This window comes from Talpa europaea (genome assembly GCF_964194135.1).
Source record: "Talpa europaea genome assembly, chromosome: 16".
Classification (NCBI taxonomy): domain Eukaryota; kingdom Metazoa; phylum Chordata; class Mammalia; order Eulipotyphla; family Talpidae; genus Talpa; species Talpa europaea.
Window position 1 is genome coordinate 44,398,055 of NC_140084.1, and position 26,289 is coordinate 44,424,343.

The following is a 26,289-nucleotide window of genomic DNA, read 5'->3' on the forward strand; positions in this document are numbered from 1 at the left end:
CCTGTCGCCGGGATCCGGCCCTGCCCGGGCGCTTCCCAGGCCTGGGCGCGCGGGCGCGCGGGGCGCAGGCGGGGCGGCCGGGCCTGGGCGCGGGCCCTCGCGGAAGGCTCTGGAAGTGAAAGAGGGAACTTCCCGTGCCCGCCCCCGGGCTCTGACGCCGCCTGCGCCTGCCGGGGTATTCCTGGTCGCACCCCTGGAATCCAGACGCGAGCCGCGCCGCGGGGAGAGCGAGTCGGCGCCGCGGACGGGGAGCGAGCGCGCGGCCCAGCCCAGCATGGCCCGGGGCGCGGGCCCCTCCGCGCGGCCGCTGCTGCTGCTGCTGCTGCTGCTGCTGTCCTGGGCGCCCCCCGGAGCCGGTGAGTGACCCCGCCGCGCCCCCGCCCCCCCCCGTCCCTGCCCATCGGCCGGGTCGCTGATTCCCGGGTTCCCGGAGGCTGAGCGCGGCCCCTTTGCCCCCCACTGCCTCCACCCCAGGGATGGAAAAGTGGGGGCCGGGGCAGGACCCTCTTATCGGGGGCCCCCAAAGCCGCTCGACTTCGGTGGCCATGGGAGATTTCCAAAGGGCGAGTCAGTGTCCGGAGGGGGAAATCGGCAGAGGGTGACTCACCCCCAACACCTCATCCCCAGGACGGCTCGCCACACCCTGGCTCGCCAGACCCCCGGGGCCTGCGGAATAGGAGTGAGGACGGGCCTCCCGGGGGGCGCAGCGGCTGAGCGCTGGGTTGTGAAGCTGCCCGAGGCCTCTGTGGCGCCGGTTCAATCCCCGGCTGCTCCCCGGCCACAGGAGGAGGGTCCCGCATGGCGCGCAGGGCGGCTCTCTCGAAGGGTGGCTCATTCATTCATCTGTGCGTCAGCTGTATGTCAGTGTTGGGGGACAGCGCTAAGATTCAGGCTGGGGGGTTAAAACAGCTTTCAGCATGTAATAACTGTGAGTTCAGGAAAATTACCCGAGTAACTTAGAAACAATCAGGCTATCCTATCATATTTTTTTGGAGGAGATAGATAATTAGCTTGATTGCAGTAACCATTTCACTAGATATGTATGTATCAAATCATCAGCTATATATGTATTTCAAATTTATTTATACAAACACTGGGTACCGTCAGAAGAGAGGGAGGGTGAGAGAATTCACCAGAGCCAGAGCGGGGAGCAGAACAGGCAGACTGACGAAATACACTGCTGATAGAGCAACCCCGATATTAAACGGGTTCCTGGCTGTGGGTCCTCACCCGCGCGCTTTAAAGGGACTTATGAATACTCCACTACAGACACACACAAAAGGGTTAATAAAAGGTTTATTTACAAGAGAAAAAGAAATAAGGAAAATATACAACTCAGGGAGAAAATAGGGAAATAAAGTCTTTAATGCGTCCTACCCGATCCAACGACCTGGAAACCCAAAGTCACTCTCCGAGCTGGCCGGGCGCTGCGAGCTGGTGGAGAGCCAAAAATGGAGAAGCTCAAAGCCCACGTGTCTGCCTTTTGTATCCACCTGGCTGCTTAACCCCACCCTCAGGTCCCAGCCACCTTCCCTTTGGTGGTGATGGGATTTGGAGTTCCCAGTGTCTTTGGCTTTGACCTGGGGTGGGGGTGGAGTCCACAAAGCCTATATGGAATTTGCTTTGGGACATCCTTTTCCCCCTAACAAGGGGAGCAGCGGGCAGCAGGAGAGGTCTGCGCACCATGTGGTACCCTCGCCGGCAGCCGGGGATCGAACCGTCGCTGCAGAGGCTGCAGGCAGCTTCGCAACCCAGCGCTCAACTGCTGCACCACCAGGGAGGACCTATATATATATATTTGCACTTTCACTTTCCATATTCTTTCTTTTGTTTTTCCTTGTTCTTTCTTTTTTTTCCTCTGTATTTCATATCCTCTGACACTCAATGGCTGTAATTTTTTTTCACCCTCCACCACCCCACATACCCCTGGGGGTCCCTCCCCCAACCCCTGTTATATAATTAAGAAAGTGGGGCCTCCCCGGTGGCGCAGCGGTTGAGCGCTGGGTTGCGAAGCTGCCCGCAGCCTCTGCAACACCAGTTCAATCCCCGGCTGCTCCCCGGCCACCGGAGGAGGGTCCCACATGGCGCGCAGACCTCTCCTGCCGCCCGCTGCTCCCCTCAGCAGTGTACTTCGGTCCTTCTGCCTGCTCTGCTCCCTGCTCTGGCTCTGGTGAATTCTCTCACCCTCCCTCCCGTGCTTCTGACTGTACCCAGTGCTTGTATAAACAAAAAACAAACAAACAAACAAATAAAACATGCCTTTAAAAAAAAAAAAAAGAAAAAAAAAAGAAAGTGGTTGAGAATAGACATCGGGATCTGGGTTCACCACCAACTGCCTGCCTCAAGGTGTGTGTCATCAGAGACAGGGAGGGGGGAGTTTTACAGGATCAAGCTAGGTAGTGGAGTGTCCGAGCTTAAGGACATTTCTTTAAAATGTTGGCATTGGGGGCCTCCCCTGGTGGCACAGCGGGTTGAGCGCAGCATTGTGAAGCTGTCCGCAGCCTCAGCAGCGCAGTTCAATCCCAGCCGGCCAGGGAGCAACCCACATGGCTCAGTGGACTTCTTCTGTCTCACCCGCTGCTCCCCTCAGCAGTGTGTTTCAGTAAATTCTCCTGTTCTGTACCCTGCTCTGTCTCTGGCGAGTCCTCTCACCCTCCCATGCATCTGGCCTGTACTCCGGTTCTTGTATGCATGAATAAATAAATCTTTTTAAAAAAAAAATGCTGGCATTGGTGGACAGGTGTATCTTCCAGGAGAATGTCACAGGGTGGGGTCTTTTCGTAACACTCCACAGAGATGTCTTTCTTAATCACCGGGAGGAGCGGTCAGGGGGGCGATGTTCCTCCACAGTCATCCTTAGGGAGAAAGCAGTCTGTGGGTGTTCTTTTGCAAAGAGTTGAGTCAGGCTGATTACTTTTCACCTGTGATGGTGTCACCTTGTGACAGTCAGAGAGAAGAGAGAATGTGTTTGATTCAAAGTAGGTTCCAGAGGGCCTCCCTGGTGGTGCAGGGGTTAAAGACAGAGCTATTAAGCTATCTACAGCCAATGCTGCATGAGTTCGATCCCCGGCTGGCCAGGGAGCTACCCACATGGCTCAGGAGACCTCTCCTGTCTCGCCTGCTGCTCCCCTCAGCAGTGTATTTCAGTAGATCTACCTGTTCTGCTCCCCACTCTCTCTCTGGTGAATCCTCTCACACACACCCCTGCACCTCTGGTGTGTACCCCAGTTCTTGTATGCATAAATAAATAAATCTTAAAAAAAAAAAAAAACAGTAGGTTCCAGAGCTCCTGCTTCGTAAGTCTCCATCTTGGGAGGTTACTGAGCAAGGGCAGATGTACTCAGTAAGAACAATAATGGTAGGTGAACAATAATATACTGAGTGTGGACTTGAGGAAGCTGGAGTCCCTCCTTTTACCACCTCTGAAAGGATGATTCTCCAAACATGGGGTACTCCTCTAGCAAAGAGGAAACCCGGACTTGAAGAGTTCAGAGAGAGCCATCAGTCTAAAGCCCCTTAAGGAGATTCCTACCATTGCTCCTATTGTGACCCCATCCTGCTTATAGATAAGAGGTAGAAGCACAGAGAGGGAAGAGATTTGCGCAGGCCCCCAGGCAGAAGTAGCAGAGACAAAGAAACTGAACAGAAGAAGCTGACATGCTCCCCTGCCCCCTACCTGCCCTTACGCACACCAGGACAGGATGGAACAGGCTCAGGTCCGAGCATAGGCTGTTGCTCACCTGCTGGTTCCTTAGGCCAGGGCTTGACCTTACAGGGTCACATGCCCTGCTGTGCAGAGGGCATGACAATACTAGAACTTGTTTCATGGGGCAATGGAGAGCACTGGAAGCAGCCACATCAAGGGACTTGATAGACGCCGTATCACAGGGAACACGCCCAGAGAAAGGCCATTTCATCCTCCTGGCAACCTCACCAGGGAGGAGACTTTGCCCTCTAGTGAAGGAAGCCAGTAGAGGACACTCTGTTGCCCAGAGCTGCACAGCAAGCCAATAGTGGGGCCAGCGTTCCACCTGGACTAGCCTCACCACTCCACGATTCTTCATGTCCAAGCTGTGCCTTTCTTCTACACAGCACCCCCCCTACCAGGACGCCCATCCTTGGCCTCCCAGCTTCCTCCTCCTCACATTAATAACAGTGGTAATAAGCATGTGCTGATCTATGACACAAATTTCACCTTTGAGTCCTTGCAACAACCTCAAGCTACAGTCACCACTTTGGATTGTGAAATCGAGGCTCAGAGGAATGAAACCGCCCACACAAAGTCCGTAGCTACTGAGTGGCAGGACTGGGGTTCAAAGAACACCTCCCACCGTCTGCATGCCCATTATTGTTAATAAGAGTGCATGCTATTGTGTTTATTACTATCAAGAGAGCCAAGGAGTGTTGAGGACCTGGAGACCTATGTGCTGGAGACTAGAGAGATTCTTTTTCTTTTTTTAAAGATTTATTTATTTATACAAGAACCGGGGTTCAGGTCAGAGGCGCGGGAGGGTGAGAGAATTCACCAGAGACAGAGCAGGGAACAGAACAGGCAGAAGGACCGAAGACACTGCTGAGGGGAGCAGCGGGCGAGACAGGAGAGGTCTGCCACGCCATGTGGGTTTCTCCCTGGCCGGCTGGGAGTCGAACCCGCGCTGCAGAGCCTGCGGACAGCTTCACAGCATAGCTTCAACCCGCTGCGCCATCAGGGAGGCTCTAGATAGATTTTGATGGAGAGCGGGGGGGGGGCAGAGCTCTGGACTCTGTCTGCAGATGACTTATGTTCAAATCCCACCCCTGCCAACTACTCGCTGGGTGACCTGGAGCAAGTGACCATATGCCTCAGTTTCCCCCTTTATCACCTTGCTAAGATGCTTGCCTCGGGGAGCTAACTAAAGCTGGAATGAGTGAAGGACTCAGAACAGCCCCTGAGCTTATAAACATCCCGGGAATGTTCACTGATTAGTCCCATTTTATAAACTAGGGAAAAACCTCCAGGAGGTTAAGTAAACTGCCTAAAGCCTCGCAGCAGAGAGAGCTGAAGGAAGCCAAAACCTTGGGCTACCCTCACCTCCCCTCTGTACCAGCATCCCCACAAACATCCTCCCAGCCAGGGTCCTCCCAAAGAAATAACACCATGTTTCATATATTCATTGTTCCCGCAGTGTGCAGGGTTATTGAGGACACGGGGTCTCTGTGGGAGCCCCAGGTGCCTGGAGGTTTGGCCTGGAATTAGCCTGCAGGGGCCATGTTCCGAGGGTGGCCAGGAATGGGGTCTCCACAACCTGGGTGACTCTCAGAGCCACCTGGCCCAGAGCCTTTAGGCCGGACCATGGCCATGGAGCAAGGGTGGTTTCCCAAAGGCTTGCTCCTTGTGAGGGGGCTGGCGTGGCCCCGGGGTCAGCATCTTTCTGCGTTTGTCCCACTTGAGGCTGGGCTGATGTCAGTCCTTCCCCAGGGAGGTCACCCGCTCGGCAGAGTACACTTCCTTGTCGCACTTGGGGCACTGGGCCTGGCGGCACCGTGTCTGGATCTGGTGCAGGAGGCTGGGCGGCTGCCAAGGGACAGTGTGGGACTCTGTACTGCATAGATTCTAAGACCTGGAGTTTCTTCCCATTTTCCCACCTCTAAATCCCGGGATGCGGGGCCTCCCTGGTGGCACAAGAGGTTAAGTCTCAGGGCTATGGAGCTGTCCATGGCCATTGCAACACGAGTTCGATCCCCGGCCAGGGGGCTACCCACATGGCACAGCGGACGTCTCCTGTCTCACCCGCTGCTCCCCTCAGCAGTGTATTTCAGTAGATCTGCCTGTTCTGCTCCTCACTCTGTCTCTGGTGAATCCTCTCACCACCCCCACACCTCTGGCCTGTCCCTCAGCTCTTGTATGCATAAATAAATAAATATTTGGGAAAAAATAACCATTTAATAAAAAAAAAAAAAACCCCGGGATGCGCTAACCCCTGACAGAGCCCTGCTACTAATGACAGAGTCTCTGTGGGGTCTTAAAACTGATGACGCTGCAGTAGTGGAAGAATCTGGCCCTAGATAGAGCCACAATATTTATCCCACTTTTGAAATTTGATGATGCTGACTTCGAGGAAATCCGGTAATAACTAGCAGGGAAAATACGGTGCTAACAGCCCAGAGAAGCAGTGAGGACACAGTTGCTGACCAGTCAGCCCCCCTCAGCCCAGCCACTACCCCCACGATGACTCCCCACACCCCCATAAGGGACTCCAGAGCCCCCTCGCCAGCAGGTGCTGACCTTGGTGAGCGACCGTGCCTCTCCTGGTGCAGACCTGGGCCGCCCGGGCCTGACACCTCCCCCCAACCCTGTTTCCCCGCAGAGACCCGGAAGGTGGTCGTGCGGGCGCCCAGCCAGGTGCACGGCTTCCTGGGCCAGACAGTGGAGCTGCCGTGCAACCTGCAGCCTCTGGAGCCGGGTGTGCAGGTGACGCAGGTGACCTGGATGCGGCGGGAACTGTCGGGGGAGGCGCACAGCGTGGCCGTCTTCCACCCCACCCAGGGCCCCAGCTTCCCGGAGCCCGGGCGGTTGCATTTCGCAGTGGCCAAGCCGGGCGGCGAGCTGCGGGACGCCTCGCTGGTGGTGAGTGGGTTGCGTGCAGAAGACGAAGCCAACTACACCTGCGAGTTCGCCACGTTCCCGCAGGGTAGCGGCAGCGCCCGGACCTGGCTCCGCGTGCTGGGTGAGCAGGGGTGGGGGTTGGGGGGTTGGGGGGGTGGGGTGTAGACAAAGGGAGGAGCAGGGAGGTAAGCAGAGTAGGTAAGACCCAGGAGGGAGACTCCCTCCACAGCAGAAATTTTATGGGGACTACAGAAGGGGAGGTTCGAGGGAAGGGGGCTGCTGAGGGGGCAGTTACAGGTGGGGAGTCTGACCACTGGGAAAGAGCAGTTGATCCTGAGGGGGAGGGTAAGATCTTGGGGACAGAGAGCAGAACCTGGGGGGGAGGGTTACTGGGAGGAGCCCAGGAGGCTGGCTCTGCAGACCCTCCTTCCCGCCTGCATAGTGTAGGGTTGCCCACAAAGCTGCCCTGAGGCGGGGGCAGGCGTCCAGGCCAGGGGCTCCGAACAGACGTGCAGTGGGCTCCTGATGCTCTCAGTTGCGGACATTCTTTTTGTGAGGAAGGGAAAGCTGAAACAGACTGGAAGGAGAGAGATTCTAATACTAGGGTGAGGAGGGCTTCGCCTGGTGGGTCCTGGTGGGACTGGATGCCCAGTGGGTTCCCCTCCCCCTCAGGGAAACTGGGATGATTTTTCATGAATGTCAGGAAGAAGATAGGAGCATAAGTAAGAGGTGTCTGTACCTCAGTTTCCCCATTTGTGAAATGGAGATGACAATGAGGATGAACAAGAGTGGACATTAATTTTTTTAAGGATTTTATATATTTACACATACAAGAACTGGGGTACAGGTCAGAGTTGTGGGGGGTGAGAGAGTTCACCAGAGACAGAGCGGGCAGACTGACAGAAATACACCTCTATGGGGAGCAGCAGGCGAGACAGGAGAGGTCTGCCGCGCCATGTGGGTATCTCTGTGGCCGGCCAGGATCAAACCTGCGCTGCAGAGGCTGTGCTGGACAGCTTCACAGCGCTGTGCTCAACCGCCTGCGCCACCAGAGAGGCTGCAGACATTAATTTTTTGCATGTGTACTAGGAGCTTTTTTGGGTCTTTGCATGAAGAGACGTTCTTCGGGGTAGCCAGTGTAGACGGGATAGAAAAGGATGCGTATCAATGTGGACAGTGGTCACCGGCAACAGTCTAGACAACACTGGGAACAAAGACAGCTGGTGGCAAGCATGACTGGTGTGGACAGAGGGACAGGGCTGGCGGGCTGCTGGGGAGCCAGTGTAGACAATGTAACTCACTGAAAGCTAACTACTGGCAACCTGCAACCAGAGGCAGCTCTGTTTATTCCAGCAAACCCTGGACTCTGAGTCTGAGGGCTTAGGCTGAAGGCGATGTGGAGAAGGAACTACTAAAGCCCCAGGTTTGGGAATCCCCAGTGTGGAGATTGAAAGGTGGTTTTAGTCAGACGGTTGCCATTTACAATGCGTGACCTTGAGCCGGTCTGTTCCCCTCCCGGTAACCACGGTGGCCTTAGTCACTCAGCTATCCCCTCCTCCATGAAGGCCTTCTGGCCTCCTCATTTAAACTCGGGTACCCTCAGGAGCCCTCCTGGGCTCCCTCATCCCAGCCTTGCCCACTCTGGGTCCTCGCTGTCTAGGGAATCTCTTTGTCTTGGACACTACACCCCAGGAGAGCAGACTCTTGTTCATAACTGGGTCCTCTCACAGAGCCAGGCAGTCACTCGATGGCGAGGACAATAATATTTATTGAGCATTTATTATGCTCCTGGTACCATTTTCAGAGCTTTTTCTGCCGGGGCTTTCCCCCATGGCTCAAGGGGTTAAACATCAGCACTATGGAGCTATCTGCAACTACTGCAGCATGAGTTTGATCCTCAGCCAGGGAGCTGACCCACATGGTGCAGCAGACCTCTCCTGTCTCCCCACTGCTCCCCTCAGCAGTGTATTTCAGTGGATCTGCCTGTTCTGCTCCCCACTCTGTCTCTCTGTGAATCCTCTCACCCCCTGCACCTCTGGCCTACACCCCAGCTCTTGTATGCATAAATAAATAAATCTTGAAAAAAAAATTACCTGCCTATTCTCATTGCCTATGGTCCTGTCATTATCCTGAGCTGACAGACAAGGAAACTGAGGCACAGATGTGCCCACGGCCACCCAACCACTCTGGGACAGACCTGGGGTTTTAGACTGGTCATCCTGTACCTTCAATTACCCTCTACCCAGTTGCTGAGATGTTTGTTGAATGACCATAGATGAGGAATGACCTGTGCCCCTTTTGCTTCCTTCCCCAGCTGAGCCCGAAAACCACGTTGATATCCAGGAGGATCTGCTGGGCCCAGAGCCTGTGGCCACAGCCCGATGCATCTCCACGGGGGGTCGCCCAGCCCCCCGAGTCTTCTGGTCCTCCTCACTTCCGGATAGAAATGTCATCGTGACCCAGACACCAGGTCTCCTGCCAGGAACGTTCAACATCACCAGCCAGTTTAACTTTACACCCTCAAGAGAGTTAATTCACCAGAATGTCACCTGCAGAGTGGAGCACGAGAGCTTCAAGGAGCCCATCCTGCTGCCCCTGAATCTCAATGTGCACTGTGAGTGTGCCAGGTGGCTTCCACCCCCTCATGCTATCTAGACTGACTCTTGAACACTTTACTCTGGCACCTTCATTCCTATTCTGTCTACACTGCTGCCCTGGCAAACTGTCTATATTGCTCCCCGAGTGCAGAACATACTTCCCTCTGCCCCAATAATGTCTACACTGGCTAAGGGCTTTCTTCTTCCCCCACGAAGGCTACACTCGTTGTCCTGTGTTCTGTCTACACCATTTACTCTGGTCCGGTTACACTGCATCACCTCCACTCACTCCCCCTAGATCCTGACACCTACAGCACAGCCTTGTGTCGCTAAAGAATGTCGACATGTGCTGAGAAATATGTCGTTAGACTATTTCATCGTTGTGAGAACATCATAGAGTGTAATTACACACAGCTCTATAGAAGAGCCGCTCCACGCCTGGGCCGGATGGTACAGCCTGTGGGGACCCCTATGGTATAGTCCATCCATTGCTGGCTGAAAGGTGTTGTCAGGTGCGGCATGACTGCATTATCGCTAAGTGAGGCATGACCATATTGTCTATACCACAACTTCAGAGACTCCCAGACCTGTGCTGTCTGACAGAAGGAGGAGGCTACACAGCTTTAGATCACAGCTACATTGTGGTTTAAATTTTTCTAGAGCCACACAATTAAAAATATAAAGGGATGAAGCTAATTTTGATCAATGATTTTACTTACCCCAGAAGACCTCACTGCTATCAGTACCGCATGGAATCAAATCTAAAAAATATCAGTGAAGTCTTTCACATTGTTTGGCCCTGGTAAGTCTTCCTGGTCTAGTGTGTGCTTGGAACCCATTCAGCTCGTTAGTCACAGGTGGCAGCCACATTGGACAGCACAGATCTAAACCAGGCTCTCCCGGGGTCTACAGTGGCTCCTAAAAATTCTGTCTACACTTGCATACACACACAACCTGTCTTTTTAAAAATATTTTATATAATTCTTACATCATTTTTCAACTTTGCACAATGTATGCATTTTCATTTTGGTTATATTCCCCATATAATTGCACACCCCCCCTTATTTTGACTCTAGTTCTTCCTCTCCCCCCACCCCATAGTGTGTCTCTGGTTTATAGTTGCTTGTTGATTTTGATTCTTACTTTGTATTAATTAGTCTTTTTCCTGGTCCCTTATTTAGGTTTTCTAAATTGCTGCTATGAGTGAGACCATCCGGCATTTTTCTTTTTCTTTCTGGCTTGTTTCGCTGAGCATGATCCCTTCCAGCGCCATCCATGTTGCTGCAATCTGCATGTGTTTATCTTTTTTGATTGCTGAGTAATATTCCATGGTGTATATGTACCACATCTTCTTGATCCAGTCATCTGTTTTTGGGCATTTGGGCTGTTTCCAAAGCTTAGCTATTGTAAATAGTGCTGCTATAAACATAGGGGTGCAGGTGCCCTTTGGAATTAATGTTTCTGTGTCCTTTGGGTAAATACCTAGGAGTGGAATTGCTGGATCATATGGAAGCTCTATGTTTAGTAGGTCCAGTAATCTCCACACAGCTCTCCATAGTGGTTGGACCAGTTTGCACTCCCACCAGCAGTGCAGGAGAGTTCCTTTTTCTCCACAACCTCGCCAACATTTGTTGTTGCTAGTTTTTTTAATATGTGCCATTCTCACTGGACACACAACCTGGCTTAATGTCACCGTTTTCTGGGACCCACTCTGTTTGTTTTGTCCCCTGCCCCCACTTCCCCTGGGAACTAACTCTTCTCCCACACAGTTCTCTGCCCTGAGTCAACACCCTGTGTACCCGGAGCTCATCAGAAATGTCTGCATAAGCTCTTCTGGATGCTGTTGTCCTACATTCATGGTCTATACTGAATTCTCCACCCTGGCAGTCGCTATACTGATTCCCCTCGGCACCGTCTACACTGGATGCCTACGATATTACCATTGGGTCTGAGGAAGGAAGGGAGCTACACTGATGCTCCCCCCCACCCCCACCCCCCAAAAAAACCTCTCATGGGCCTTCCCCTGAAACTCCAGAAATTCTTCCCTGTTGATCACATCTGGGAGGGATAAGCAGCGGCCGAAGCAGGGTCCTTGGGATTCTTTCCTGTAGGACTTGTCGGTGCTTTGAATATGGTCCTGTGGGTGGTGAGTCTGCCAGAAGCCTCTGCTCACAGGATATCCAAGGCAGAAGCACCTGGCTGCTCAGGAAAACCAGCAGAGGCGTGGCAGGGGGAGGGGTGTCCTAAGAATCTCTCTGTATATCCCCTGGCCCCCCATGGACTCCCAGGCATCTGTCCTCTGAGGAACCTGTTGCCCCAGGTTCTTCACAGGCCTTTTCACTTCCAGCTGCTCCTGAAACCCACTGAGGTCTTGCCAGGTTGTGACATGAATCCCACCTATCTCTAGGCCCCTGAAGGCTCCCTGACAATCTGTGTTTCTGTTTCCCCCAGACCCCCCTGAGGTCTCCATCTCCGGCTATGATGGCAACTGGTACCTCGGCCAAAAGGAGGTCACGCTGAACTGTCACGGAGATGGCAACCCCGAACCCACAGACTATGTGTGGAGCACGTGAGTCCTGGCAGGGGTGGGGCCTGAACTCTTGGGCCTGAGGAAGGAGAGGCTGGCGTCTGTACTGGCTCTGAGAAGGAGAGAGATGCACAAAGTACAAAGAGAGAAAGGTTGATTTTGGTTCCCCATTAAAAGAGTCTTGAGTGCACAGAATTTACAAGCTGGTGTCTCCCAGGCATAGAGGAACAGCTGCCCTTATCCGTGTGCCAGTACTCGCCCTCATCCCATGCGACCCCCACACTCCAGGCACGGTCTGCACTATCGCCATGCCCAGGTTAAAGATCGGGGGGCCCCGGTAGCTGCTGTCATTTGCATTTGCTGTCACAGCCATGAAGGTGCAGATTGAGCCCTCAAATCAGCCTCCAAACCTGATCCTCTTAACCTCTGAGCTGTGCCACCTCGGGGAACCTGGTCAGTCATCGCTCACAGAGTAAGGACTGTCCCTGTTCTCTAAAAGATGAGGCTCAAGACGAGAAGATGTCCTCAAATCCAGGGCGGGGAGAAAAAAACAAAGGGGTGCATTGTCCTATGTAATTGTTATTCGACCTTTGTCCTTATTTCAGAAATAGTTTATGACTGCTGTAGAAACTGTAGACAGTTGGCGCAACGGGTTGAGCGCAGTACTGTGAAGCTGTCTGCAGCCTTTGCAGCACCAGTTCAATTCCCGGCCTGCCAGGGAGATTCCCACATGGCGCAGCAGACCTCTCCTGTCGCGCCCGCTGCTCCCCTCAGCAGTGTATTTCCATCGCCTGTCTGTTCTGTTCCCTGCTCTGTCTCTGGTGAATCCTCTCACCCTCCTGCGTCTCTGTCCTGTACCCAGCTCTTGTATAAAAATAAATAAATCTTAAAAAAAGAAAGAAAGAAAGAAACTGTAGACAATACAGTTCCCAGCAAAAAAGATGACAGTAGCATCTGTAGTTGTGTACCCAACCACCTCCATAAATAGCCACTGTTACCCTTTGTTATATAACCTTCTTGCCTTTTAATCAAAACAAACTGTGTGCTGCATGTCGCGTCTAATTTTGAAAATTTTCCTCTGTCTCGCCAACACCTCTCCTGGTCCCTCCAACAGTTCCAACAGTTTATTGGTTCCCTCCAACAGTTTATTAGGAGAATGTTCACACACAGAGTAAAGTAAGTATTTTCCAGTGAACACTCAGAAACCCACCACGTGGATTTTCTCACTAACAATTTATTATTCTTGCTTTTTTATCTTGCTCTGTCCTGCGCATAGCTCATATGCATTCAAAGTGCCCACAGCCTCTTTTTTAATGCTGCTGGGAGTTCCCATGCATGTGTCACTGATTACTTAACCAATCCCAAATGTGGGTTCAGAGATTGTTCCCCACTTCCAACTGGGTACAGGTCTTGGTGGGTGGCATCCCCGGCCACCCATCTCTATGTAACGCCCATCGTGTCTCAGTTCCTGGTGCCTCAAAGTGTGGTGATTCAGGCTTTTGAGCCACACCACTGGGTCTTCATCCCAGCTCTGTAGAGTGCACCGATAAACCATGTCCTCCATGTCCTTCACCCATAAACCAGTGTTTGTGTGCCAGGTGCTATTCACTGACTGACACACTTGGGTCAATAAAACAGACCAAGTTCCTTCTGGAGTTTGCATTCCAGCTGGGGAGAGAAATAATGAATAGGATACGGCTGGAAAGCACATAGTGTGTCAGCTGCTGGTAAATGCCATGGAAAAGCAGAAAAATGGGAGGGGTCATTACCATTGCACTAGGGTGGCACAGAAAGGTGTCCCTAAAGCAACATCTGAGCAGGAACCTGAAGAAAGTAAGGGGTAACTGTGTGGGAAGAGCATTCCAGGCTTAGGGAACAGCATTCCGGGTTTAGGGAACAACATATGCGAAGACCCCGAGGAGGGAGTATAACTTGAGTGTTTGAGGCCAATAAGGAGGCTTCTGTGAATACAGTCAGGAACAAAGGAGAGAGAAACCGATAACGTGGTCAGAACAATGGGGCAAGGGGCAGCTGGTGTGGTATCTGTGGCTGTAGTAAGGACTTCGAAGACCTTGGTCTTTGCACAAGGTGAGGTGGGAGCCCTGGAAAGCTCTGAGCAGAGGAAGGACATGAGTTGACTGGGTTCTAGCAAGATCCCCCAGGTCAGTGTGGACTGGGAATGAGAGAGGAAAGCAGGGAACCCAGTAAGAAGGTAACCACAGTGGCCTTGGAGTAGGGGTGGTCAGACCAAGTGGTGGGGCCCTAAGGACTCAGAGGTGTGTGAAAAGATTCTGAAGGTGAGGTCAACAGGATCTTCTGATTGATTAGATGTGGATCTGAGGAGCTGACTTGGGGGGACCCTGGAGTTGCTCTTAACTTGTCACACAGATTCCGTGAGAGGGCTCTGTCCCCAGATGGCCTGTCACTTGGAGCCTCCAGCAGAGGCCACTTCCTCACCAGTCTCTCTCCCCCAGGATCAGAGGCTCTCTGCCCACTTCTGCTATGGCTAAGGGCAGCCGTCTCCACATCCATACTGTGGACAAATCCATCAACACGACTTTCATCTGCCGTGCCACCAACACCTTAGGAACTCGCCAGGCAGAACTGATTGTCCAGCTCAAAGGTAAGGAGCCACCCAGCGAGGAGAGGGGTCAAAGGAGGAGGTCTCAGCAGCATTATGTCTGAGGGAGGGATTTGGAGGTGATCCCTGGTTAACTGAGTCCTTTAGCCACAAGAATGTTCTCTGACTCCATCCTCCCTAGTCTTCTCATGAAAGGACTCTTCGGAGTCAGATTTACTCCCCCTGTTAACTCAGCATCTGTACCATTGTCTGGATACACCCTTCGGCAAACCCAGACTGGGGTAGTTTTGGGGTGCCTCTTCCCCAGGAACCCAGTAAGTCTGTTCCAAGTGAAGAACTCTGTCAGTTTCAATGGATGGAATCACAGAAACTCAAAGTAGTCCCAGCAAAAAACAGGGCTTTATTGAAAATGCACCTTCAGGTATGGCTAGATCCAGATGTTCAAATTGTGTATACCAGGAACTTTTCCTTACATCTCTTGTCTCTGGTTTTCTCTGTGCTTGCTCTCTTCTTAAGAAGACTCCTTGGTAGGGGCCTCCCCGGTGGCGCAGCGGTTGAGCGCTGGGTTGCGAAACTGCGCACGGCCTTTGCGGCGCCGGTTCGATCCCCGGCTGCTCCCCGGCCACCGGAGGAGGGTCCCACATGGCGCGCAGACCTCTCCTGCCGCCCGCTGCTCCCCTCAGCAGTGTACTTCGGTCCTTCTGCCTGCTCTGCTCCCCGCTCTGGCTCTGGTGAATTCTCTCACCCTCCCGCACTTCTGACTGTATCCAGTGCATGTATAAACAAAACAAACAAACAAACCAGCAAAACAAATAAAGCATGCCTCTATTAAAAAAAAAAAAAAAGAAAGTGACAGAGATGAGGGTGAGAGACCCATGGGGTCCTTCTGCCCTTTAAAAAAAAAAAAAAAAGACTCCTTGGGGAGGCAAGATGGCCCACAGCAGCTGCAGGCTCACATCCCAGCAGTTTAGTAATCCCAGGGGAAAGAATATACCTCTTTCAGTGCAAACCAAAGTCCCAGGGCTGGCTCTCATTGGCTCACTCCCAGCCCTAGGTCCCCAAGAACCAATCACAGCTGCCAGAGCGAGTGGAATGCTCTGATTGGCCAGGTCTAGGTCCAAGTCATTACCTAGGAACGAGAGGGTGGAGTCAAGTCCACTTAAGAACTGAGGAGGGAGTCAGAGTGGTAGCTTCTTAAAAGAATACATGGCAATGTTTGCTGAGCAGGTGAAAACCTCAAAAGTCTTCAAACCTAAATCGCTGTTTCCTTTTTCTCTTCCAGATGAACCTCCTGGGGGCTCCAACTCAGGAGCGACCCTTGCGATCATCTTACCGATCATCATCGTGGCAGTCCTGATTCTGGCAGGGATTGTTTTCTGGCAGCTCAAAAAATCCGGTGAGTCTCCTTCTCTTTGGCACATTCCTCCGTTGTCTGCTGTGAATGAGCCTCACTATAGCCACCACAATCAAATACCCACTGTGCTGGGCTCCATGCTAAGCCCTCCACGTGGCAGCCTCCCCCTGAATCCTCACCCCAGAACTTTGAGGTGCCCTCATTTTATAGACAAGAGCACTTACAGACTCAGGCCAGGGAGTCTTACTCATTGATTCATTTTACAAGTCTTTAGGGACTGGGGGCCGATCCTGTAGGGCCTCGAAGGCCACAGTAAAGACTGTTTTTTAATCCAGGGGACAGGAGAGCCCTGGGTAGAGGGGTGGGGGACAGATAACATCTACCCTCCAGCTTTACCCTGTCACGTTGCTCAGAAGTGACTCCCTGGCTGTTACCATGGAAAGGAGGAGGTGGCACTTGCCAGCATCCCAGTCCCCGGCTCTCAGAGGGCCCGGCACCCTCTCAGCTCAAGGGCTCTGCGCTGCTCTTCCCTGTCTGGAGTACCCTCTCCATGGCTCCTTCTGGGGAAGTCCTGTGGCCAATTCTGCAATCCAAAGAACTGCGTTGTGCTGAGCCCTTTGCAGGTGCCGCCACTCTCTGCACAGCTGCCTGCCATGCCCACCACTGCCCTGTGAAGTGAGTGCTGTTGTGAGCCATGTTTCACAGAACAGGAATTTGCACTCAGAGAGGAATGTCATCTGCCCACCGGCACACAGCTGGGAAGTCAGGAGCACAGGGCTGTTCTGTTGACTACAAAGCTTGTTCCCTCAGCCACTAAACAAAACTGCCTCCTCACATCACTGCTGGAGGCCCCCTCCTCCAGGAGGCCCTCCCTGATCCCCCAGAATGAGCCAGCACCTGCTCTGGGCTCCTCTACCCCAGTCTGGCCCACTCTGGAGTGTCACTGTGTGGGAACTTGTCTGTCTCACCAGTGGACTGTGAGCTCCATGACGGCAGAACTGGTGTTGTCAAAGTCACAGCTGTGTCCCCTGCCCCACCTGGCATGGGCCCAGGCACAAAGGAGGCACTGGAGGATGCGTTTGCTGAATGCATCATCTCCAGAGCCAGACTGCCTTTGTGCTTAGGACCCCACTCCACTGCTCTATGATGTCACCACGGGCAAATGACTTCCTCTCTCTGACTCAGTTTCCTCATCTGTAAAATGGAGTAATTGTAACTGTTAACACAGGTAAAGCATTTAGCACTGGGCAGCTGTAAGCTGCACACTGAATATGTGAATGAAGGTCGCCATTGCCATTACTAATATTATTATTGTTGTCATTATTATAAGCTCCACGGGGGCAGTGATTTTTGTCTGTTTTGTTCACAGTTGTATTCCCAGCGCCTGGGAAGTATCTGGCACAAAGTAGACATTTGCTATTTGTTGGATAAATCCCTGTGTGATGGCTGAGGAGGCACAGAGAGGTTGTCAGTTGCACAAGGTCACACAGCTCCTAGAGGTCAGGGGTGGGAGGCGAACCCATCCATCTGGCTACAGAGCCTGTGCTCAACACTTCTTCAACTGAATGAATAACTGGATGAAACCTCTACCTCACCCCATTTTATAAATGTATCGACCTTAAAGGGAAGGTGCCTCTACCCCTGTCAGTGGCTGATCTGGGACTTCAAAGTCAAGAGGCCTGTCACCCACCTGCATCTTCCTGGGCTTCTGAGCATTCATTCCTGACAACTTCTCCCCTGTCTCCGCAGGTCGATGCTGTGGTAAACCTCCTGCTAACAGGGTAAGTGTGGCGGTGAAACTGAGAGGGTGGGGGCCTGCAGGAGCCACAGGCTGACTGCTGGGTGCTTTCCCAAGATGTCTGTACTTAACCAAAAGGCAGCATGACATCAGGAATCAGGTTCCAGATCTTTACTTCAAATTCCTCCAGCAGCAATTCCCAACCTTTGCTGCAGGGCAGAATCCCCTGCAGGAATTGCTGAAATGCATGCTCTGCATTTCATTTGTTCATTTATTTATTTATTTATTTATTTATTTATTTTATATAATTCTTACATCATTTTTTATTTTTGCACAATGTATGCATTTTTTTTTTACAATGTATGCATTTTCATTTTGGTTATATTCCCCATACAATTCCCACCCCCCCCTTATATTAGCCCTAATCCTTCCTCTCCTGTCCCCCAGCCCCCGTAGTGTGTCTCTGGTTTATAGTTACTTGTTGATTTTGATTTTTTTCTTTATTATAATTAGTCTTTTTCCTGGTCCCTTATTTAGGTTTTCTAAATTCCTGCTATGGGCGAGACTATCCGGTATTTTTCTTTTTCTTTCTGGCTTATTTTGCTGAGCATGATCCCTTCCAGCTCCATCCATGTTGCTGCAAATGGCATGAGTTTATCTTTTCTGATTGCTGATGCTCTGCATTTTAATAGCCGTCCCTCTCCCCTCACAGCCACACCTTGGGAAGTGCTGCCCGACTTCTGGGGAGGGAAGGACAGGTCTGTGATGCTGCCCTTTGGGCTTCCATGGGAAGATCTTTTCTGAAAGGGTCCCACTGATGACTAACGTTTGCATATCCCCCTTCTAGACCGAATCCTATTCCGTTGTGAGCACTCAGCAGGATCTGCCCCAGGAGAACGGACGAGATGCAGGAGGCAAAAGTTGACTCTGGGGAACCAAATGGAGAGAGACTGAAGCTGGCAAGGATGTGGACCTTGAGGCTGGACCCCACCCCAATGGATGAAGCTCCCTCCCAAGAGACTGGCCACTCTCCCCCCGTGGCAGGACTCAAGTGTGAGAAGTTGTGGGTGGGGGGCACTGAGACCACCCTCAGTCTCAGGCTAGAAGGACTCATAGAACTCAGGAAAGCTATGATAGCTGTTACTATTTATTACACTGGACTCTAAGACTGATGGCAATGGGAAGAGGCACATGGGGCAAGGGCAGAATGGACCAGGAGTGAGCTTCCAGCCACCCACTGGGTAAGGGGGGGGGGGGTGTGGGGAGCAACCTGCAAGTGCACTTAACTTCTCCCAGCAAGAACACCTGACAACACACCTGCATTATTGCTTACCGGGAAGCTCACTTGAGTCTCGGTGTCCAGAGATTTTATTGGGGGGAGTCAATGTCCATATAGCTGACCTTAGTCACTAGCCCCTTCAGAGGTCAATTCAATATATGTGGCCAAGAACCCCACCATCCATCACTAAGCAAAGGCTCCGCTGTTTCCCACAGCCCCCAGGTAAATAGACAGTCCTCTAGAACATTCCAAGGGCTTAAATGTTACTCCCAGGAGCCAAAGGCAAAACACCGAGTCCCTCTTTGGTCAAGGTGACCCCTCTCCTGCACAGTGGGACCCACAGAATGTACAACTGCCAGAGTCTTTGTAAGAATCTGACCTTTGGTCTTGAACTTCTGAGTCTCTCTATCAGTTGAATCTCTGTGGGTTTTAAGAAGTAGCTGCTGACAGTTATCACCAGGATGAAACCAGAAGCTGAAACTTGGGCCCCAACTGGCTGTGTGGGGCTCTTTGGGGAACAGGAACAACTGGTGGCTGTGAACTTGGAGGTTGTTCATCCCAGACACCTTCTGCCAAGACTTGAGTCCCAGAAAAGCACCTGTACCTGGGGTGCTGGTGTTGACAAGACCCCAGGGGCTGGGGCCAGTAACCCACGGACAAAAGCAAGACGCTGTTCCCAACACATAGAGAAAGGCGCTGAGGGAACAGGAACTGGCTATGCAGCGCGCACGCCTCTGCGGCCCGTGTGGACTAAGCCCAAGGGCAGGAGGCAGAGCCTCGGATATAACTCCCATGTCAGCTTTCAAACGGAATGTCATCGTGGCAGGCTGTGGAGTTCCTCCTACGGAGAGAACTGTTTAGGAAAATACTCTAGGGAGGAAAGACCTGGGGCCAGAGTGCTGAACCAGAGAGCTCGTGATGGGCTCCTGTGCAAGAGAAATGGAAGGTTCAGGATTTGTTGTGAACAGACCAGAGAGCACAGGACAGAGAGCAATGGGGAGAGATGGGAACCAGGAGGGCAGTAGGGGTGAGGGGTACAGAGGGTGAGGACCCTGGACATGAGGGGCTCAGGGGGTGACAAGTGGGGCACCCCAGAGTCAGAGATTCAAATGGGCTCACTGTCGTGTCCACCCCTTGATCATCCCCAGCTCCTAAATACCTCATCAAAATTTATTTATTTATTAGTTGGCCTCCCTGGTGGGGCAAGGGGTTAAGTCTAAGCACTATGAAGCTCTCTGCAGCCACTGCAGCAGCAGTTTGATCCCTGGCCAGGGAGCTACCCACATGGCGCAGCAGACCTCTCCTGTCTTGCTCCCTCAGCAGTAAATTTCAGTAGACCTGCCTGTTCTGCTTCCCACTCTCTCTGATGAAGCCTCTCAATCCATTCTCTCTGATGAATCCGCACCTCTGGCCTATACCCCAGTTCTTGTACCCATAGATAAGTAAATCTTTAAATAAAATAAAATTTATTTATTACAGCTTGAGTGCCTGTGTGTATGCCAGGGGTCCTGGGGGGAAACTGAGGAGGGGTCAGTTCTCATGGGGGATAAAACCAGAGACGTGGAAGCAAGACCCTGAATCATAAAGGCCACACGTCACGAGTCCCCAGGAAAACTTGTCTTCTTCTCTCTCTTTGTAATTTTTTTAACTAGGAATACACAAACATCCGAAATTGATAGTTATAAGAAGACGTCAGGGGTCCATTTTGACTTAATATATGCATAGGATGTAAGGGAAGGGACCGTTCTTTTGTACGTGGCTACCCAGTTAATACCATTGAACTATACACTTAAAAATGGTGACACTGTCCAATTTTCGTCATCTCTACTTTCCCACAAACTTTAAAAATTAATCATCTGATGTGGCCCAAATTATTGACTTGTATACCCTTTCCATGGGGAAATTGTAGCACCCACAAACTTAGTGATCTGAAAAACTCAAAATTGTCCTCTTACACTTATGGAGACCCGAAGACAGAAATGAATCTCCTGGACTAAGATCAACGTGTCAGTTGGCCTGGTTCCTTCTAGAGGCTCCAGGGGAGACACCTTGCATCGCCTTTCCAGTTTCTAGAGCTCATCTGACATGAAAGATAATGATCATCATCATTAGGAAAATACAAATCAAAACCACAAGGAGATATTACTTCACACCCTTGAGAATGGCTGCTGTCCAAAGACAAGAAACAGCAAGTGCTGGAGAGGCTGTGGAGAGAAGGGAACTCTTACACGCTGCCCTGGGACTGTAAATTGGTATGGCCACTGTGGAAAACAGTATGGAGAGTCCTCAAAAAATTAAACATAAAAACTCCATACAATCTGGTTATGCCACTTCTGGGTATTTATCCCCAAATCCAAAAACACTAGTTTGAAGAGCTATGTTTATTGCAGCACTGTTTGCAATAGCCGAGAACTGGAGACAACATAAGCACCCACCAAGTGATGAATGAATACCAAGGATGTGGTAGGTATACTCCACAGAATACTATTCAGGCATGAAAAAGGATGAAATACTGCCATTTGCAACAACATGGATGAACCTAAGTCAGAGAAAAACAAACACCATATGATTTTGCTCATGTGGTAGATAAACAACCAGATGAGCTAAATAAAACAAAAATACATTTTTTAAAGATTTATTGATTTATTTATACAAGGACTGAGTACAGTCAGAAGCGCGGGAGGGTGAGAGACTTCACCAGCACCAGAGTGGGGAGCAGGTCAGGCAGACTGATGAGGTACACTGCTGAGGGGAGCAGCGGGTGCAGCAGGAGAGGTCTGCACGCCATGTGGGATCCTTGCCCAGCGGCCGGGGATCGAACCGGTGCTGCAGAGGCTGCAGGCAGCTTCACAGCCCAGTGTTCAACTGCTGTGCCACTAGAGAGGCCCCCAAAATAAATTTTTATTTTATAAAAATAAAAGTCCAAGTTACCGGAAGGAAAGAGGAAGGGGATACGTAAGAAAGGACAAAGGGAGGGCCTCCCGGTGGCGCAGTGGTTGAGCGCTGGGTTGCGAAGCTGCCCGCAGCCTCTGCAGTGCCGGTTCGATCCCCGGCTGCTCCCCGGCCACCGGAGGAGGGTCCCACATGGCGCGCAGACCTCTCCTGCCGCCCGCTGCTCCCCTCAGCAGTGTACTTCGGTCCTTCTGCCTGCTCTGCTCCCCGCTCTGGCTCTGGTGAGTTCTCTCACCCTCCCGCGCTTCTGACTGTACCCAGTGCTTGTATAAATAAATAAAATAAAAATCTTAAAAAAAAAAAAAAAGGACAAAGGGAGCAATCGATGGTGAAGGGTAGCACTAGACTTTTAGCAGTGAACTTAATATATTATATACACTTTGATTTTCAGTGAGACACATCTGAAACTTACATCATGTTGTAACACAATGTTACTTCAATTAAAAATATAGAGACGTCTGCATTCCTTGGCTCATGGCCCCTCCATCATACCACCTTCTCTCCCCTGCACCACTGTCATGGCTCCATCCACCCTTCTCTGTTTCCCTTATAAGGCCCCAGAGATAGCATTTAGGACCCTCCCAGGTCATCCAAAATAAGCTTCCCAATAGGGCCTCCCTGGTGGCGTAAGGGGTTAAGCACCCCATTATGAAGCAATCTGAAGCCTCTGCAGCACAAGTTCGATCCCCGGCCTGCCAGGGAGCAGCCCACATGGGCAGCAGACCTCTCCTGTCTTGCCCGCTGCTCTCCTCAGCAGTGTGTTTCAGTCAATCTGCCTGTTCTGTTCCCCACTCTGTCTCCGGTGAATCCTCTCACCCCCCGCATCTCTAGCCTGTACCCCAGCTATTGAATGCATAAATAAATAAATCTTTAAAAAAATAATAAGCTTCCCAATAGCCTCACCTCAGGTCTCAGGCCCACCATTCCCTGGCCAGAAGAATGAGACTGCCCTAGGATGTTTGTGCAACAAGGTCCTGCCCGCCGGGGCTGGGGAGAACTGGATAGAGGAGCCACAATGGTCAGAGGACGAAAGACTAGACCTACGGTATTAGCGTGACTTTCAAGATAGCTGGGAAATGGTTAAGTTTTACTCTTTCCGTTTTTTGAGTCCATATGATCACAATTTTCTGTAATAAACCTTGAATTTTCTTTATTATGCCAAAGGAATCAGAGCCATTATTAGGGACAAAGGCCAAGACACAGGAGCGGGAGAAGGAAGGAGGAAAGAAAGAGAAAGAGAAACACTAACAATTAAAAAAATCCAACACTAGATCTTACGATTTCTGCACTGGCAAGGATAGCTCTCCTGCCCACCTGTGACTAGGCAGGTGTTTCTTTTCACAGTTTCTCTTTGCAAAACAGTTTCTCTTTGCAGCTCTCCTGCCCACCTGTGACCATTTCTCCTTTTCTTGATAAACCTGCCCTTTTAAAATGTAATAAAAAAAAAATTAGAAAATCCAGAATGACTTGCTTTGCTTTCTGCACTGCCTGGTTCTGCTTACAAAGTAGTTCCTGGGGCCTAGCAGGAACCTTGCATTAGAATCCCTTTAACCCGGATGCTCCGCTCCAAATTCCTCCCAGAGTAAGTCTAGCTTGGGCAATCTTGTTGGTCCCAACCTCGGAGTTAGCGCCCCCCGGTGGCTGCTCTGGGAATTAACTGCTGGAGCCACAACAAGCACTCAGGGGAATTCGCAAAACCTCTGCAAAGGACTGAGGGTGTAACAGGGTGGTCCCCAGGAAAGGGGGAGGTTCCCTGCCCCACCCAAGGGAGGGTGGAGCTGAGCAGGAAGGGGAGAAGCTGAAGAAGAAACTAAGGAAGGAAGCAGGATGGAGCCAGGAGACCTGGAGGAGGCACATGGATCCTAGAGACACGTGAAGAAACTGCGCTTGTCTTGTGGTCGTGGACGGGGTGACACAGATGTGGGTGAGACCCGTGGGGAGGTGACAATGGCAGCTTTTATCTTGATGTTAATTTTGCTCTTTTCCTTCTGGGCTTGTCTGATTGTTTCTGACCCTTTGCTGTGGGTCCCCACTGGAAGGTGCTTTAGACTCATGGCAGGCTTTGGGGCCTTTCTCTGGGCCAATCCCATTTGGATGGACTTTTACCCACGAGGGGACGGGTAACTTTGGGTGCTTCACTTAGAAACTGGACTCTTTGCCTTTCCTGTATTGTGTCCTAGTTTTATTAAAGTTCCTTCCCATTAAAGTCTCCTATGTTTTGTGTTGATGCGGCGGATGGCAGAACCCATGTAGAATAGGCAGGTTTGCGGGGTTTGGGCGGCCCCTCTCCCTGTCCTATAACAAGGGTAGATTCTGAACATCACCTCCTAAACTTCCAGGAATTAGGTGAAAGGTTTGGTGCCATAAAGAAAAAAAAAGCTGATACGGAGCAGCCCCGATATAAAACGGGTGGACATCCTTTTCCCCCCAACAGAGCCAGGCCAAGCTTTCTCAAAGGGGAAAAGGTCGATGCACGGGCCAGGAATGAGGAAGCCCACATAGAAAAAACCAAGATGGCCCTGACACCAGAACCAGTGATACCTCAAACCGAAACTGAAGCCATAAACAGGAGAAAACAACTCGGCTCCATAAAGAACAACTTTGTCCCGCCTAAACCTGTTTCCCTCCCCACAACCCAGTTTTCCTGCCTAACCTCCCCTCACCCTAGAAAAGGGACATCTCTCCCCAAGACGGGCGCAGCTCCACGGACCCCCACCTTGATCCATGAGGTCCGCCCGGGGCCCAATCAATTTTCCCTTCCTTTAAGAAATATAGCTTGGCTCCCCTGATTGGGCCCCGGGCGGGCCTCACGGACCCAAGGTGGGGGTCGGCAAAGTCGCGCCTGTTGTCAGGGGGAGGCAGGCTTTTATAGGGTGAGGAGAGGGCAGGTGGGAGACTGGGTTCATACAGCGGGGAAAAAGTTTGTAGGGCGCGCGAAAAGCTTTGTAGGGTGGGGGGAGGTTCATTGTCTGAATTCTCCGGCCTCCTGCATGGCGGTTTTTGCATTCCAGCCTCCTGCACGGACCTTTCATTAGGGACTAATCAGTAGATTGGGGGAGGGGGGTTTGGAAAATGCACTTTCCTTGAGCAGGGCTACAAGGGGAGCAGGAAGAATTTGGGGGGGCGCAGGGGCAAAACCAAAGACAGGAGCGATAGTAACAGCAGCATTGTGTGTTTATTTGCGTCAAGTTCCAGCAGCCAAGCCGTGACAGAGACAGGCTGAGATCGAGGCTCACCAAGTGGACGGGGTAAAGTCGGTGGGTGCTCTGCCTACCTGGGCCAAAGGTCCCCAGCCCCAGGCCCTGCTCCATCTCCTGGCACTGCTCCCCTCAGATCCCTAGACCAGCATTTCCCAGTAGAACTTTCCGTGGTGATAAGGGAAATGCTCAAATGTAACCACCACTAGTGCCATTCAGTTTCAAATGTAAATGTCTATTTTGTTCATCCTATGGGGCACAGTGGTATTAACATGACCCTGCACGGTCCATCACCCAGCCCTGGTCCACAGAGCTGAAAACCACACTGATCCCTCTTACTTCTGTATTCTGTAGTCTCTCCACCCCTCACCCTCCCACCCTGCCGTTCCTCCAACCGCCTTAGTGCCTGTCTCAGCCTCCACACATTTGCGTGTGCTGTTTTTTTTTTTTTTAATAGAGGCATGCTTTATTTATTTGTTTGCTGGTTTTGTTTGTTTGTTTTGTTTATACATGCACTGGGTACAGTCAGAAGCGCGGGAGGGTGAGAGAATTCACCAGAGCCAGAGCGGGGAGCAGAGCAGGCAGACGGACGAAGTACACTGCTGAGGGGAGCAGCGGGCGGCAGGAGAGGTCTGCGCGCCATGTGGGACCCTCCTCTGGTGGCCGGGGAGCAGCCGGGGATCGAACCGGTGCCGCAGAGGCCGCGCGCAGTTTCGCAACCCAGCGCTCAACCGCTGCGCCACCGGGGAGGCCCTGCGTGTGCTGTTTATGCTGCCTCCTTGCTGAAAGGTTCAGCGCGGTAAAGAAAAGGAGAACCAGGCTAAATTTCTCAAAGGGAGGAAAAGTTTATTGCGCCCCGGGCGGACCTCACAGACCCAAGGCGGGGGGTCAGTGGAGTCGCGCACGTTGTTAGGGGGAAGCAGGGTTTTATAGGGTGAGGAGAGGTCAGGTGGGTAGTTGGGCTCGTACGGCGGGAAAAGTTTGTAGGGCAGGTAGAGGTTCTTTGTCTGAGACGAGACTGGTAGGGGGAGGGGGGAGGCTCATTGTCTGAGTCCTCCAGGCAGGTATCCGCATTCCTGCCCCCCCAGGTGGGCTTCCTGGTTGGCTCCTGCATTCCGGCCTGCTACAAGGACCTTTCACTTGCTACTCCTGCTCTCAGCCCTGATGACCCCTCCTCCAGGAAGCCCTCCCTGTCCTTCAGCATCTCTCAGCCCCTGAAGGAACTAGCCCTCCATCTTAGTTCTGATCACTCTGGGTCATCATTGTCTGGGGATAGGTCTGCCCTCCCACCCCCAAATTTGTGAGCTCCAGTTTGGACTGAGGGCAGGGCAGAAACTGTCTCAATCATCGCTGTGTCACCAGCACCCAAAGAGTGTGTGTTGGAAATGATGACTAGATGAATGGAGGCTGCTTGTGGAAAACTATACTAAGAGCGCTAGCGTGAGCCAGATCAAATCCCATCCCTGCCTGCAGATAGA

The 26,289-nt window shown here is 51.8% G+C and overlaps 1 protein-coding gene across 1 annotated transcript; it reads left to right on the forward strand.

Annotated features, from left to right (window-relative positions):
• Positions 1-274: 274 nt before the first annotated feature.
• LOC311186053 (poliovirus receptor-like) lies at positions 275-18,308 on the forward strand (the record flags this gene model as incomplete). The annotated part of the gene is made up of 8 exons (XM_084256941.1): positions 275-356; positions 6,348-6,707; positions 8,901-9,200; positions 11,635-11,752; positions 14,185-14,333; positions 15,574-15,687; positions 17,395-17,426; positions 18,231-18,308. The coding sequence occupies 8 exons, from the start codon at positions 275-277 to the stop codon at positions 18,306-18,308; spliced, it is 1,233 nt and encodes a 410-aa protein (XP_084113067.1).
• Between the last annotated feature and the right edge of the window lie 7,981 nt (positions 18,309-26,289).